The sequence below is a fragment of the Chelonia mydas genome, chromosome 23 (assembly GCF_015237465.2).
Source record: "Chelonia mydas isolate rCheMyd1 chromosome 23, rCheMyd1.pri.v2, whole genome shotgun sequence".
Lineage (NCBI taxonomy): Eukaryota > Metazoa > Chordata > Testudines > Cheloniidae > Chelonia > Chelonia mydas.
Genome location: NC_051263.2, coordinates 16,115,420 through 16,131,858, shown reverse-complemented (window position 1 = coordinate 16,131,858; position 16,439 = coordinate 16,115,420). Strand labels below are relative to the sequence as shown.

The 16,439-nt window shown below is 57.6% G+C and overlaps 3 protein-coding genes across 8 annotated transcripts in view; 2 read left to right on the top strand and 1 right to left on the bottom strand.

Moving 5' to 3' along the window:
* Nucleotides 1-16,439, bottom strand: part of LOC119564877 (immunoglobulin superfamily member 1-like) — a 967,916-nt gene that overhangs the window by 530,248 nt on the left and 421,229 nt on the right. The gene's annotated exons all lie outside the window — the stretch shown is intronic.
* Nucleotides 1-16,439, top strand: part of LOC119564866 (immunoglobulin superfamily member 1) — a 999,687-nt gene that overhangs the window by 773,253 nt on the left and 209,995 nt on the right. The window lies entirely within an intron of this gene.
* Nucleotides 1-16,439, top strand: part of LOC119564865 (immunoglobulin superfamily member 1) — a 798,058-nt gene that overhangs the window by 714,374 nt on the left and 67,245 nt on the right. For 2 of the 6 annotated variants that reach the window (XM_043534614.1, XM_043534619.1), the window contains 2 exons: nucleotides 304-439; nucleotides 533-832. The exons of 2 other annotated variants lie outside the window; for them this stretch is intronic. In XM_043534614.1, the coding sequence (XP_043390549.1) occupies nucleotides 304-434 (131 nt within the window). In that variant the 3' untranslated portion in view covers nucleotides 435-439; nucleotides 533-832. Of the gene's footprint in view, nucleotides 1-303; nucleotides 440-532; nucleotides 833-16,439 lie in introns of those variants that run through there. 2 more of the 6 variants (XM_043534615.1, XM_043534616.1) reach the window with 2 other exon arrangements.

The following is a 16,439-nucleotide window of genomic DNA, read 5'->3' as shown; positions in this document are numbered from 1 at the left end:
CTCTGATTGTCCCCATCCCCTGGCGTGGTCCTGGGGTGCTGGGTGTCTCGGGAGCAGTTCATCCACCCGGGAGCCCCCTTCATAGGGGAAGCTGAGGCTCAGCCCCCTGGGGCAGCACGACATGGCCTCACCTGAGGGGTCCGGCCCGGGGGAGATCTCAGAGCTGCAGCTCCTGGAAGACCCCCAGAGGGGGGGCTGGGCTGGACCTGCTGGATGGGGTGTAGGGGGCTCCGCTCCTGGGGCAGAGCTAGCTGCTGATCTCCCCATCTGAGCTGCCAAGTGACTCTCCCCTTCCCTCTGCAGCAGCCCCCCCGGGACACCAGGATTTCACCTACGCCAACATCGCCCGACTGGCGCTGAGTGCCATGGTCCTGCTCATCATGGGGCTGATCCTGGCTGAGGCCTATTACAGCCGCCCGAGGGAGGTGCCCTAGATGAGGTGACCCCCCCCTTCTGAGCCCCTTGCTCCCCCCAGGACTTGGGCCCATGGTGACACGGGCCCCTCTAACCCGCCGTCTCTCTGTGCCCCCAGGAGTCTGGATCCGGCCGTGCAGGGAAGAGAATCTCCCCGGGGGATGAGCCGCTTCCCCTCGGGGGACTGAGATGCCAGCACAAACCCCCCTGCCCCCAAATACCCCTGCCTCAGAGAATCCCCCCCCAAAACAGCTGCCGACCTGACAGCAGCTCCCCAGGATTGAACCCCCAATACCATGTGTGACACTGCACTCCATATGTTTATGGAAATATGCTTATGAGTGTAAATATAATGTAACTGGAATATTCTTTAAGCAAAAGGTCTCTTGGAAGGTATCATTACAAAACTTATGATCTACTGAGTGTGGTCATCCTATTTGTATGCAGGTATCATTCTTGTATCTAAAACTCGAAATATGACGTTAACTCTGAAGTCAATTAATGGTGGTTTAGAATCTTGATGGCCCCCATTGACTAGGACAATTGGCTGTAGATGGTTTATTTACCTGCAAGCCTTCTTGTGGACATGGGGACAGCACGTGGGTAATGAAGAAGGAGGTCTCACAGGGACATGTGACCATGTCACCTGATACTGGAATCTATCTTAAGCCTGGTGCTTTTCCATTTAGAAGGAGGGGTGGGAACCCAGAGAGAGACAAAGGAGTCCTGCCTTTGGCCAAAGCTATAAAAGGGGGTGGAACAGAACAAAGGGGGCTGCCAGACACGAGGAATCACCTAGTTACCACCTGAACTAAAACTAACAAGGGCTGTACCGGGGAAAGGATTGGGCCCAGACTAGGAAGGAGTCTAGTCTGGGAAAGAAGCTTCTTGGAACATCTCTAAGGGGGAGATTTACCTGTCTTCAGTTTCTTAATGCATTAGGATTAGACTTGCGTGTTTTGTTTTATTTTGCTTGGTAATCTTACTGTTATTACTTGAAACGAGTTAAATCCTACTTTTAATACCTAATAATATCACTTCTGTTTATTAAGTAACCCAGAGTAAGTGATTAATACCTGGGGGAGCAAACAGCTGTGCATATCTCTCTATCAGTGTTATAGAGGGCAGATAATTTATGAGTTTACCCTGTATAAGCTTTATAGAGAGTAAAATGGGTTTAATTGGGGTTTGGATCCCATTGGGAGCTGGGTGTCTGGGTGATGGAAATAGGTGACCTGCAGCTTTGTGGGTGTGGACCAGACATGGGTCTGTGTTTGCAGCAGACTAGTGTGTCTGGCTCAGCAAGGCAGGGTTCTGGAGTCTCAAGGTGGCAGTGGAAAACGGCTCAGGGGTAATCTCAGCACGTCAGGTGGCAGTCCGAAGGGTGTCTCTCTGACTGAACCCATCCCAACCTGACAGCAACACCCCAGGATTGAACCCCGAACCCCGCGAGCACCAGCCCCCGCAGCACGAGTTAGAGGAACTGCCCCTGTGCTGGGCTAATTGGGCTCCCCGCGGAGCAGCCCCTGGACAGTGCCGGGTCCCACTCACTGGCTCTGCCAGGCCAGTCTCTGCCCAGGGCTGTCAGTGGAGAGCGGGGAGCCTGCATCTTGCGTGGCACTGGAATAATGGCACTTATTGCCCCCCCCCGCTGTCCATCCCCCTCCTCTCTCTTCAGCGGGGTCCCCAAGCCCCTTTTCTCTCCCCCCTTTCTCCCTAGACCTCTCCCACCCTGTATTTCTCTTGTACAAACCCTCAGAGTTGCCCCGCAAATCTCCCCACCCCGGGGGGGGCTGTGATACCGGAGCCTCCCAATGTCCCCTCCTGGTGGGTTCAGCCGACAAAAGTGAAAAAGTGAGAAGTTCAGACAGCCTCACGAGAACCTGGACAAATGAAGGTTGGGGGTAAAGTTGGTGAGACAGAAAGACGGGATTTGTCCAACCCAAGAGGCCACAGGACAGACCCCATGGGCCGGGTTGGGGCCCACCTGGGACACGGGAGAAGGGGGAGAGCAGAAATCCGTGACCCAAAATTGGGGTGTCAGAAATGAGGCCTCATTGGTGGATAAAATATTGTGGGGATGGGCTCTGCCACCCACCACCCTTTGGGGCCTTAAAGAAAGAGACTCGCTTCACCCTCCTGGCTGCCACCCCCCGTCTCCTGGGCCCCCCGGGCCCTCCGGACCCTGCTCCGCGGAGACGTCCTGAGGAGAGCGGCTAGAGAGAGGGACCCTGACGCCATCGCCCCTCCCCCGGCTGAACCCCCAACCCGGGAGGAAACAGGGTCGGACTTTTACAGCAGCCGCGGCGACGCCAGATCCAGCCCAGCTCCACCGGCTCCTCTGCCCCCCAGGACAGTCGCTAGCGTCTCCGGAGACAGTGGGGAGACGCCCAAACCCGGGGGATTTTCCGGCTAGAGACTCACTCCAGCGAACGGGGCCGGGGCCGGAACAAACCCCTAGTTTCACACGGTGCCTACCACAGCTCCCTGGTTCCTGCTCTGCTGGGTCTGTCACAGCCGGTCCTAGGGGTCACTGGGGGGTTTGCCGTGGGGCTGAGCAGGCTGCGGGCTCTGGACCCCACCCCGGCCTGTGTTTAACCCTGTTCAGTGTGGGGCAGGGGCTGGGGCGTGTTCACAAATTGGGCCCTTTATAGCAAATCCATGACACAACAGGGCCCAGAGTGATTTAGAAACCAGCGCTTCTGGACCCCCCCACAGCGGGTGTTTGGGGGGAGCCAGCTGGGGGGAGCCGGGAGTTTGGGTGAAGTATGCAGGGAGTGTTGGAAGGGGGGTAGAGGGGAGAGGGGTCAGGATGGGGGCAGGACTTTGAGGGCAGACAGGCTCCCCACAAAGGTCAGAGCCGGGGGCCAGGATTGTTTGGGGAAGTGAGGGGGGAGGGGGCAGACAGTGCCCCTGTGTGACGATGTGACGCAACAGAGAGGGGGGAGTGTTGACCTGGGAATGTGCCCTGGGGATGGGAGACCTGAGAGCCTGTCACCTGAGCCAGGAGCGGGCGGGGGAGGTAACACCTCTGCCCGGGAATGTGTTCAGAGACTGCAGAAGGGAGCCTGCTGGGGGGGGGTTAGTTTCAGTTTGGGGCTGGGTGGAGGAACGCAGGGAACCCCAGGGCTGGGGTCTGAGCTCCCTGCTCCCCCAGAAGGACTTGACTGAGGGGTCCTGGTTGTACCCACAACCTCTGTTTTGGACTGTGTTCCTGTTGTGCAATAAACCTTCCGTTTTACCGGCTGGCTGAGAGTCTCCGTGAATCCCTGGAAGGGGGATGCGGGGCCTGGACTCCCCCACACTCTGTGACAACTGGTGGCAGCGGTGGGATGTACTGTACCCTGTGAACTGCGCTTCCTGCAGTAAGTGACTGGGGAACAGTAAAACGAAGGGGGATTGACGGTGATCAGGCATGCTGAAGATTCAGAGAGAGACGGTTTCAGGGGGCGGTTAACCCCTGGGAGTGTGTGACCAGAGAGAAGGACTTTTGCAGTAACAGGGTCCCCCGGGGATTGCAGCGAGCGGTCCCAGGGGTGGAGGAGTCAGCAGCTCGACCATGGCAAAGAGGTGGTCACCTCAAGAAGGACTGGAGTACTTGTGGCACCTTAGAGACTAACCAGTTTATTTGAGCATGAGCTTTCGTGAGCTACAGCTCACTTCATCGGATGCATAGCATATCGTGGAAACTGCAGAAGACATTATATACACACAGAGACCATGAAACAAAACTCTGTGTGTATATAATGTCTTCTGCAGTTTCCACGATATGCTATGCATCCGATGAAGTGAGCTGTAGCTCACGAAAGCTCATGCTCAAATAAACTGGTTAGTCTCTAAGGTGCCACAAGTACTCCTTTTCTTTTTACGAATACAGACTAACACGGCTGTTACTCTGAAACCTGTCAAGAAGGACTGGCACACGAGGGGTTTTTCCTGGAAACCGTAGAAAGCTGCCCAGGCCTCCGAGTGGCCAGCAGGGAGATGTACACTAAACGCCTTAAGAGCGACCTGGTGGAGCTGTGCAGGCAGAGGGGGCTGCGCATCGGGAGGTCCACCAAGGAACAGCTGATTGCCCAGATGGAGGAGAGGGATCGCTTGGATGACCCAATCCCTGCCCCTGAGGGAAGCCGCCCGGTGGACGCAGCGTGGGCCCTGGAGCCTGACCAGGCTGGGAGGGGTCAGACTGCTGCCGAGGACATCCCGAGACCCTTCCCACCTATTCCTGAGGGAGGGGTTGGGGGAAGCCCGCTGAAGACCGAAGGCACCCTGACCCCGGCAGTCAGCAGGGGATCCTCCCGGCGGAGCTCCCCATCCCTGGAGTGGAGGCGGCTGGAATGGGAGAGGGAGATGAAAATGAGGGAGCTGGAGGACCTTGAAAAGCAGCGTCAGCATGAGGAGAAACAACGTCGGCATGAGCAGGAGGAGAAGGAGAGGGAGCGTCAGGAGAAGGAGAAACAAAGACAGCATGAACTGGAGCTCGCCAGGGTGAGGAGCAGTGGGGCCCCAGCTGTGGTGAGTGCGGGGGGACGCAAGATGGCAAGGAGCTTTGATAAGTGCTTCCTGGCCCAGCGGAAGGAGGGGGAGGACATAGATAGCTTCCTGACGGTCTTTGAGTATGCCTGCGAGATGCGCAGGGTTGACCCTGCAGACAGGCTCCAGTTTCTCACCCCCTTACTGGACCCCAAAGCCGTGGAGGTGTACAGCTGAATGACGGGGCGGAGGCAGGGGACTACGAACTGTTCAAACAGGCCCTGCTCCGTGAGTTTGGGCTGACCCCCGAGATGTACCGGAGAAGGTTCCGGAGTCAGCGTAAAATGCCTGAGGTCACATATCTACAACTGGTCAACCGAATGCAGGGATATGCCCGCAAGTGGACAGCTGGGGCCCAAGCTAGAGAGGACCTGCTTGACCTAATTGTACTGGAGCAACTGTATGAACAGTGCCCTTCCGACCTGAGGCTATGGTTGGTGGACAAAAAGCTAGAGAACCCCCAGCACGCAGGGCAGCTGGCCGATGAGTGTGTGAACAGTCGGTCAGGGAGTAGCAGGGAGGAGTCCCAAAATAACAGGCCCCCCACGATGCAGAGAGTCACCCTGGGACCTCCCAGCGGGGAAATAGGGAGAACCCCCTCCCAAGGGGAATGCCTGGCGTCGGGACCCTCCGACCCGCTCGAGGGGACCAATGTGACCTGAGCTGCTATCACTGTGGCCAGAGAGGCCATGTACAGACCCAGTACGGACCAAGTGCCCCAGGCTCAGGGACAGACTGAGGAGACCTTGGGGAGGGTACCACATCGGAGGCGCAGGACCCTACCCTGGTGGGGAGGGAGCGCCGAGGGGCACGGCTCAGAGAGGCTGAGGCCTCAGACCTGGCCACTGAGGGGGAACCGGGCCCCATCCCTTCCCCAACCACTGAGTTCCAGGCCGAGTTGAGGAAAGATCCCTCCTTGCGGAAGCTCAGGGACCTGGCCAACCTCAATATGGTACGGACCATGAGAAGAGGCTGCCAGGAGAGGTTCCCATGGGAGAAGGGGTTCCTGTACCGAGAATGGGCTCCCCCAAGGGAAGTGGAGTCCTGTGGGATCAGGAAGCAGCTAGTGGTCCCCCAGAAGTATCGCCGCAAGCTACTGTACCTGGCCCATGACATCCCCCTCTCAGGGCACCAGGGAATCCGACGCACCCGGCAGAGGTTGCTACAGAACTTTTACTGGCCTGGGGTCTTTACCACGGTCCGACAGTATTGCCGATCCTGTGACCCCTGTCAGAGGGTGAGGAAGGCCTGGGACAAGGGAAAAGCGGCTTTGAGACCTTTGCCCATCATAGAGGAACCTTTCCAGAAGGTGGCCATGGACATAGTGGGACCTCTGAGCAAGACGACCCGGTCGGGGAAGAAATACATTCTGGTGGTGGTAGATTTTGCCACCCGCTACCCCGAGGTAGTGCCCTTAGCTTCCATTGAGGCAGACACCGTGGCAGATGTGCTCCTGACCATTTTCAGCCGAGTGGGGTTCCCCAAGGAAGTCTTAACAGACCAAGGATCCAACTTCATGTCGGTCCTGCTCCGGTGCTTGTGGGAGAAATGTGGGGTCTGGCACAACTGGGCCTCAGCGTATCACCCCCAGTCCAATGGGCTGGTGGAGAGGTTTAACGGGACGCTAAAGATGATGCTGAAAACCTTTATGAACCAGCACCTGCGGGATAGGGACAAGTACTTACCTCACCTGCTGTTCGCGTACAGGGGGGTACCCCAGGAGTCTGCCGGATTTTCACCTTTCGAACTGTTATATGGAAGGAGGGTGAGGGGCCCCCTGGACCTGATGAGAGACGAGTGGGAGGGAAAGGCCACTCCCGATGGAGAGTCAGTGGTGGAGTATGTCCTGATCTTCCGAGAGAGACTGCCTGAACTCATGGGCCTGGCCAGGGAGAATCTGGCCAGAGCCCAGAAGAAGCAGAAGGACTGGTATGACAGCACGGCGCGGGCCCGTGCCTACACCACCGGGCATCAGGTGATGGTTCTCATCCCCGTGAGAAAGAACAAACTACAGGCCGCCTGGGAGGGCCCTTTCAAGGTTGTCAAGCAGCTCAATGAGGTAAACTATGTGGTGGAGCTGTCTATCCAGGCGCACCGTCTCCGGGTTTACCATGTGAATATGATGAAGCCATATTATGCCAGGGGGTAAGTGGTGTTGGCCGTGTGTGGACAGTGGGAGGAGCAGGGAGATGACCCTTTAGTAGATGTATTGCCTGGGACCAGAGCTGGTTCCCCCCTAGAAACAATTCCCTGCTCGGATCAGCTAACCCCTGCCTAGCAAGATGAGGTCAGGGGGGTGCTGCATCCGTACCGACAGCTGTTTTCCAACCACCCTGGACGCACTAATCTGACTGTCCACCGGGTGGCGACAGGGTCGCACCTGCTGATAAGATGCTCCCCCTTCCGACTCACAGGGAAAACTGCTCAGGACCTGGAAAGAGAGGTCCGGGACATGCTGGCTTTGGGGGTGATCCAGCTATCTGCCAGCCCTTGGGCCTTGCTGGTGGTGCTGGTCCGCAAAAAGGACGGGTCGATCCGGTTCTGTGTGGGCTATCGGAAGCTCAATGCCATCACTGTATCTGATGCCTACCCCATGCCCAGGCCTGACGAGCTCCTAGACAAGCTGGGAGGAGCTCGGTACCTTACCACCATGGACCTTACAAAGGGCTACTGGCAAGTGCCGCTGGGTGCAGATGCCCGGCTGAAATCGGCCTTTATCACCCCTCTGGGGCTCTATGAGTTCCTGACCCTGCCGTTCGGCCTCAAGGGAGCGCCGGCCACGTTCCAGCGCCTGGTGGACCAGGTACTGAGGGGGATGGAGAGTTTTGCCATGGCGTATATTGATGACATCTGTGTCTTTAGCCAGACCTGGGAGGACCATGTGTCCCAGGTTAGACAAGTGCTGGACCGACTCCAGGGGGCTGGGCTGACCATAAAAGCTGAGAAGTGCAAGGTGGGGATGGCTGAAGTATCTTACCTGGGCCATCGGGTGGGGAGCTGCCGCCTAAAGCTGGAACCAGCTAAGGTGGAGGTGATCAGAGACTGGCCCACTCTCCACACCAAAAAGCAGGTCCAAGCCTTTATTGAGTTGGCAGGATACTGTCAAACGTTTGTGCCCCGCTTTAGCACCATAGCCACCCCCATCACTGAGCTATGCAAGAAGGGGAAGCCAGACAAGGTGGTCTGGACCAAGCAGTGCCAGGAGGCTTTCCGGGCGCTGAAGGAGGCTCTGTTCAGTGGTCCAGTTCTGGCAAACCCAGACTTTGACAAGCCCTTTGTGGTGTTCACCGACGCCTCAGACACGGGACTGGGGGTGGTGTTAATGCAGGAGGATGAAAATGGGGAGAGACACCCCATCGTGTACCTGAGCAAGAAGTTGCTACCCCGGGAGCAACACTACGCGGCCATCGAGAAGGAGTGCCTGGCCATGGTGTGGGCCCTCAAGAAACTAGAGCCCTATCTCTTCGGGCGACACTTCACCGTCTACACCGACCACTCTCCCCTGACCTGGCTGCACCCGATGAAAGGAGCCAACGCCATACTCCTGAAATGGAGCCGGCTCCTGCAGGATTACGACCTGGACGTGGTCCATGTGAAGGGAAGTGCCAACATGATAGCAGACGCGTTGTCCCGGAGAGGGGGCCCCGAACTTCCCCAGGTCACTGGTCAGAGTGAGCCCGCTCAGTTCAGTCTCAAAGGAGGGAGAGATGTGCCGCAGCAGGGTGGGGGGAGTGTTGACCTGGGAATGTGGCAGGGGAGTTTCAATGGGAGACCTGAGAGCCTGTCACCTGAGCCAGGAGGGGGAGGGGGAGGTAACACCTCTGCCCAGGAATGTGAACAGAGGCTGGAGGAGAGAGCCTGCTGGCGGGGGCGGGGGCTGGGGGGGGGGGTGGTTTGTATGCATGCACCTTTTTTGTATGCTCAAATAAATTGGTTAGTCTCTAAGGTGCCACAAGTACTCCTTTTCTTTGTGCATTTTTGTATCTGCAGTTATGGATATTGACTAGGTACCTGTCTTTCAAATGTGTTTGCTCCTGTGGTAACACCCACAGGACCGTTTACATGGAGTCTAGCCAGCACATTGCGAATGGAGCATTCGAGTGATGGCCCCTCAACAGACCCAATGGGCCATGGAAGAAGCTTATCCACACCTGGCGGACTTTCATGTGACCGCTCTAACTGGAGTCTGGGCAATGGCCCCTGTTATGACTCATCCAAGCACTGGAGGGCAGGCGTGTGACCAGATCACGTGACACTAAACTCCATCTTGTGCCTGTATTTTTCCACAGAGTGTGCTGAGGGCTTGTCGAGAAACCACGACACCTTACATGACATACTTTGCAGAAGATTTGTTGCAATTGTATAACAGTGGTAGCAACAATGATCTACATGGTCATATTTGAATCCTATAATGTCACAGACGCTATAAAAAGCCCTGGAAACATCTCCATTTCCCCTTTTTCCTGCTCTGCTCTCTGGACCGTGGACTTATATGAACGGGAGCCTTCAAACCGACCGATCGAGGACCTTCCAATGAGACTGAACCAGCCAGCACATTATTTCATCACTGCTTCAAGCCTGAGCCAAGAACTTTGCAAATGTCGTATGTATTTGATTCCTTTAACCAACTTTAACTCTCCCCTCTTTCTTTTTATAAATAAACCTTTAGATATTAGATACCCCATTGATCGCACTCTTGCCAATCCTTTAGTAAGATCTGAGTTACATATTGACCTGGGTGCGTGGCTTGTCCTTTGGGATCAGAAGAACCCTTTGGTTGACGCAGTTGGTTTTAAATAACCACCCACCATTAAGTCTAGTGTCTGGGAGTTGGAACAAGGACTGGAATTCCTAAGGACCCTGCATTTCTAACTTCTTGTTAGCCACTGGGGTGAGACGTTAGTTGCTAGTTTGGAATATCTTATGGAAGAATAAGCACCCGTTTCGGGGTGTGTCTGCCCTACTTGTCAGCAGCTTGCCCTGAATTTGGTATTCACAGTTGTGACCCACCGAGGCAGAGTGACACTCTGAGGTTGGCGAGGGCGGGACATGGGTGTGAAGGGAGACAGGCCGAGGTCGGGGTTGGGGGGACATGGGCATGAGGGGAGATGGGCCGAGGTCATAGTGGGGGGACGTGGGTGTGAGGGGAGATGGGTCGGGGTGGGGGAATCTGGGCATGAGGGGAGACGGAATGAGGTTGGGGTAGGGGGGATGTGGTTGTGAGGGGATACGGGCCAAGGTCGGGGTAAGTGGTATAGTTGGGAGTTTGAGGGGAGACTGGTCAGGGCAGGGGCGGTGGTTTGAGATAGGATGGGGTTTTGAAAGGGGGGAGTCAGCAGATGGGGTCGGGGGGGGATTTGTTTTCCTGCCAAAATTCCCACTGAGCTGGGGCACCTCTGGCTGACTGGGGCGGGGCAGGGGAGGGAGGGGAGATGATGCCCCCCATGGCCATAGGGCAGATTCACCCTGAAACACTCACCGGGGTGAACCCAGGCGAACCCCAGCCACTGGGAGCAGCTTCCATTGTCTCCCCTCCACTGACCTGCCCTGCAGGGCAGTCCCCTCAGCCCCCCGGCCCCAATGTTCCCCACGTTCTCCCACCCGCCATATTCCCCTGCCCTAGGGTGACCAGAGAGGAAGTGTGAAAAATCGGGATGGGGGTGGGGACCATAGAAGACAAAGCCTCAAATATCGGGACTGTCCCTATAAAATTGGGACATCTGGTCACCCTACGTGCCCCCCAGTGCCCCTCCCAGCCCAGGTGGCTGCCGTTTCCCAGACCGGGGGCGGGGGTAAGTTTGGGGAGTGAAAAGGCCGGGAGATGACTCTGCTATGCAGCAAATCCGCTGCTTGTCCCATTCCTGCTCCGTGGGACCAGGGGCAGCCGAGGGGAGGCGACTGGTGAGAGGGGGATGCGGGAGTTAAAGCCCGTTGGGACCATTGGGCTGGACTCCTGATGCACCTTTAATGCTGCTCCCAAGTCGCGGTTCCCCCAGCGTTACCCAGCGCTGTGTGAGAGCAACGGATGGGCGACGGCACAACCATCACGCCCGGGATCCTGGCTCCCAGCCCCCTGCTCCAACGACTAGAGCCAAGGATACAGTCAAAGCTTCCTGACCCCCAGCTTTCTGCTGCCCTCCAGCCAATGGCGTATAAACAAATCCTGTGTCACGTCCCTCTCTCGGGGCCTGGCCACATAACCACTGACAGGGTCTCCTCCAGCTCGGGGGCAGGGTCTCTGCGGGGGCATTAGAAGGTCCCTGGGTCTCTCCTGGCTGGTGACCGGCTGGGGGCCTGGGATGGAATTTCTTTCTCCAGTTTTGTTTTGAACCTGGTTGATTTAATTCACACGCTGAGAAAAGCCCCTTAGAACCAGGCGTTACAGTGTAAACCCGTCATCACCGCTCAGCTAGGGCCCAAGGGGCAGCAAACCCAGGTGTTCCCCATCGCGCCCGCTCCTCACACGGTGCCACGGCTCGTGTGGCAGGTGGGCAGCTTGGCAGGCTGAGCGGGAAGGCTGCAGAGTCAAACCCTCCAGCAGCAGGAAATGCCACAGTTACGGTTTCCTGAACACTCTTAGCTCTGCCCCCTTGTGCATTATGACATCGTACTTTAATTGCATGATCATATTACTTTTACCGATATGGGTCATCAGCCAGGTTTGAACCCAGAAAGTAATGAGAAGGAGGATCTGCACGGAAATATTCACAGTGGTCAGTTGAAGATTGAAGACCAGACCCCGTGGTCTCCTGGCTACCAGCCTAGTGCACCTTCCCCAAGGCTGCAGGGTACACTGAGGGTGGCCTGTCCCCACTCCCCACAGACATAGGGACATGCTGCGAGCTGCATGACACCTGGCCAGGCTGATGGTCCCAGGATTTCCTGGGTTTTGCAGGTACCTCTGCTTACTTTGGCCGCGCTAGATTTGGCTGGTAGATTAGAGACAAGGTGTGATGGATACAGGAAGAGATGAGAAATCACCGGCTTCCTGTGGCTACAGCCCCTGGCTCAGTGCCTTATTCGGGGCTGGGTGGAGCTGGGCACCGGGGCATTGGTGGCAGTGCTGAGAGCCCCCGCGCTGCCCCATCATGGCATCTGCTCTCATCTCACTGTCCTCTTCCTTAGTGAGTGTCACCATGGGTGGGTCGGGGGTGGGAGGAGTGGGGGGAATCGATCTGAGACCATGGTGCAGGCTCCAGTCGTTCTGGGATCTGGTCCCTAACAAACAGTTTCCTTTCCAGGCTGCTGGCTGGTCGGGTGGAGTGGGGTGTCTGGACGTGAGTATCAATGAGGGGTGGGGGAAAGTTAAGGATGGGGGAGAACAGACTAGCTGAGCCCGGAACCTTCCCCCGAAACCTCAAATCAACCCCCCTGGATTAACCCCAGCCCTGCCCCAGTGCACTCAGGGTTGACTCTGGGTTGACCCCAGGGGGCTGAGATCAGAACCCAGCCCACAGGTTCCCTGTGGATGCAGTGAGGTGTCTGATAGCCCTGGCGCTGTCCCGGGGCTGGGCGCTAGGGGCAGGTTACAGACAGACAGGGAGGGGTTTGTGTCTCCCCATCTCACTCCTGTTTGTGTGTGAACGCAGAGCTCCCTGCGCCCGGACCCTCCATCTCCGCCAGCCCCAGCGAGGTGATTGCCGGGGGGGAGCCGTCACCATCCGCTGTCAGTGTCGGTGCGAGGCCAGGAGGTTATTTCTGTATAAAGGTGGAATCGAAATCTGGAAGCTGGATACTGGGACAGGGTTGAATTCACCATCTCCAGCGCCAGGCGGGAAGACGGAGGGGCCTACAGCTGCCAACCTCGCTCCGGATCGGAGCCGCCCAACTGGTCGGATCCTAGTGACATTGTGCGGATTGTTATAGTAGGTGAGGGGCCCGGCTCGGGGTCCCCGCTCCCAGCCCCACACCCAGCCAGACCTACAGGGGTTCTCCATGCCAATGGGATGCTCAGCGCCGTGGGCCCAGCAGAGGGGACGTTCGGCTGGGGAGTGGGGACGGAGTCACTGGGGGGTTCCCAGCCACTGGAGATTTGGGGCTGAGGGAGGGGGGATCCCTGCCCCCAGGGGACCTTGGGGGTCACTCAACCGGCCTGTGCCTCCATTTCCCCTTGTATGACCTGGGGACAATCATTCCTCCTGTACCTCGTGTCTGGTTAGAGAGTCAGGGCTTGGCTTTAGGGTGGGGGCTTTTTCTCACTGTGTCTGTGCAGCACCCAGCACCTCTGACTCCCAGCCCCCCCCCCGATCTAACCACTAGACCCCACTCCCCCCTCTGTGCTGGGATCAAACCCAGGAATTCTGGCTCCCAGTCCTCCCCACCCCCACCTCTAGACCCCACCCTCCTCCCGGAGCTGGGGATATAACCCTGGATCTCAGTCCTCTACTGTAGCCACTAGCCCACCAGTGCTGTACGGACTCCCTGCCCCCTTCTTTGCCTCAGTTTCCCCCTCTGTAAAATGGGGCTGCTTCCCGTGCCCCCGTCTGTGAAGCGCTGTGAGATCTGCAGGTGTGAAGCGCTTGGGAGGAGCCGGGTGTTGTTGTACCAGACACAATCTGGCACTGCCTGGTGCCGCCAGCCCAAGAGGTTCCCAGCGCCTGCCAGAGACGCAGCAGCTGCTGAGTACGAGACAGCGGCTGTGAGGACCTGTGGGTCTGATCCAGGGGGTTGGGGGATGATACTGGCAGGATGGGCCCATGGGTCTGATCCCATGGGGCAGCGATGGGGAGGGGGGACACTGGGCTGGGGGGTCCCATTAAGTAGATAGACGGGTACAGAGGGGTGCTGTGGATTGAGGTCCTCGGGCAGCTTCAGTCGGAACTCCCAGGAATATCTGGGATCTCGGAGAGGTTCGTCCGGCTGGGTTTTCCCCCAGGGGCCCCGTGTCTGGGACCGTGCGGTGAGGACAGGTGCAGAGACTGTGCCGGGGTCTGTGTCATGGCCTGTCTCCTTCTCACTGCAGAGACCTACTACCCCAAACCCTCCATCTCCCTGAGTCCCAGCAGATGGGGAGCCGTGACCATCCGGTGTCAGGGTCGGCACCAGAAGGTGAGGTTCCTTCTGTACCAAGATGGAAACCCGAACTGGCTGCAGGACGCGGAGCCGGCTGGGGACATGGCTGAGTTTCCCATCAGCAGTGTGAGCCGCAGAGACGCAGGGAGCTACAGCTGCCGATATAGCACCAAAGCAGACCTGCCCGTCTGGTCAGAGCCCAGTGACCCCGTGGAGCTGGTGGTAGCAGGTGAAGGGCCCGGCTTGGCATCTTCACTCCCAACCCGACGCCCAGCCGGACACTCGGGGGAGCTCCGCATTGATGGGATGCTCAGTGCCAGGCTCTGCCATGAGTCCTGAGCAAAGCAGAGGAGATGCCTGTCCGGGAAGCAGGGATAGAGTCACTAGGACTGGGGTGGGGGTCCCCAACTTGGGAGCAGCAGCAGCTGCTGGAGATTTGGGGCTGAGAGAGGGGGATCCCTGCCCCCAGGGACAGCTTCAGAGCAGGGGGCCTTTCCCAGGGCTGTCCCAACTCTGAGGATGCATAGATGAGTTGGGGCCCAGAGGCTGCCAAGCCGGCACCGTCCCCAGCCACAAAAATCCTTCCCCCCTGCCTCCGGGAATGACAGTGATGACTGATGCTGAATCGAGGTGGGGAGAGGGGGAGATCACTGAGTTGCTGTTTCAGTCCCTCCCCTGGCCCCGTGACAGGTGCTTGTGTTATTCCCATAGGGGGAACCAACCCGACCCTGCCTGGAGCGGCGCCGGCTCCCACCCGCCTGGGCAGCACGGGACCAGGTACCATCAAACCAGCTCTGGAAACAGGCTCGTGGTGCCCAGGGGCTGGGGCTGGTTGGGGGGATGGGGGCAGTGAATCCAGGTGAGTGGGGCCCAGACACCTCGGGGAGGGGCTCATTGAGATGGGGGGTTGGAGAGACAACCCCACTGCCCCTCCACCACTGGTAGACCCCCAGCTCCCCCGATGACTGCTGCCCTGCGGGTCACTGCCTGGAAGCTGTGTGGGGATCTCAGGGAAGGGGCACGATCTAGGAGGAGTTCTAGGGCAATAACCTCCCTCCTTGGGGCCCATGACATCCCCCTACCAACAGGGGCAACCCCTGCTCCCCACTGTGACAAAGTGGGGGCGTTTCTTGGCTTTTCCTTGGTTTTTCCAATGGTTTGCATGCAGAGTAGGTGGGACTCAGTTTCCCTTGGTGTTACTGGTTTCACGAGGTGATGGGAGAGGGAGTTTATTGGTACAGAGGACCCGCGAGGGAATTTGGGACCCCGGCCAAAGCCCTGGAGAATGGATACCCCAGTGACCTCAGCATCCTCTGCCCCTCCGTGCACTTCCCCCAGCGAGTCCGCCCAGGCGGGGCTCCTGGGGAAGCCAGAGGGTCCTGTCCCCCAACTCCGCAGTCAGACGTGACTCTCAGCCAGCCAGTAAAACAGAGGTTTAGTAGATGACAGGATGGTCTAAAACAGAGCTTGTAGGTGCAGAGAACAGGACCCCTCAGCTGGGTCCATTTTGGGGGGCAGTGAGCCAGACAACCATGTCTGCCCTTCACTCCATGTCCCCAGCCAGCCCCAAACTGAAACTCTCTCTAGCCCCCCCTCCTCCGGGCTTTGTCCCTTTCCTGGGCCAGGAGGGCACCTGATTCCTTTGTTCTCCACCCTTTAGCTCTCACCTTGCAGGGGGGAAGGGCCCAGGCCATCAGTTGCCAGGAAACAGGGTGTCGGCCATTCTCTGTGTCCAGACCCCTGCACACACCTGTCCTCTAGGGCTCTGCAATGATCGTACACACTTATCCCACCACCTAGATACTTAAGAACTGCCTAGAATTTTGTTCTGTCTGTTATTACTTGGAACCAGTTAAATCCTACTTTTTGTATTTAATAAAATCACTTTTAACTTATTAACCCAGAGTATGTATTAATACCGAGCCCGGGGGGGAGGGGGGGAGGAAACAGCTGTGCATATCTTTCTGTGTTATAGAGGGCGAACAGTTTATCAGTTTACCCTGTATAAGCTTTATCTAGGGTAAAACGGATTTATTTGGTGTTTGGACCCCATTGGGAACTGGGCATCTGGGTGTTGGAGACAGGAACACTTCTTAATCTGTTTTCAGTTAAGCCTGCAGCTTTTGTGGGACGTTGTTCAGACCTGGGTCTTGATTTGTAACAGGATAGCGTGTCTGGCTCAAACCAGGCAGGATTGTGGAGTCCCAAATTGGCAGGGAAAGCAGGGGCAGAAGAAGTCTCAGCAAATCAGTTGGCAGTCCCGCGGGGGTTTCCTGTGATCCAACCCATCACAGGGGGGACAGGATTGTTCCTGCCCCCAGGTTGAGGCGTTGGCCATCTTAGCCAGGGGCCAGCATGGCTGCCCTGCGAGGGCTGCAGGGGGTGAGGGGGCGGCCATGTTAACTGAGGGCAGCCAGGTGTCCCTTCCCTACAACGGGGAGGTCAGGGGGATGGGGGGCAGAAGAGGGGACAGGACATGG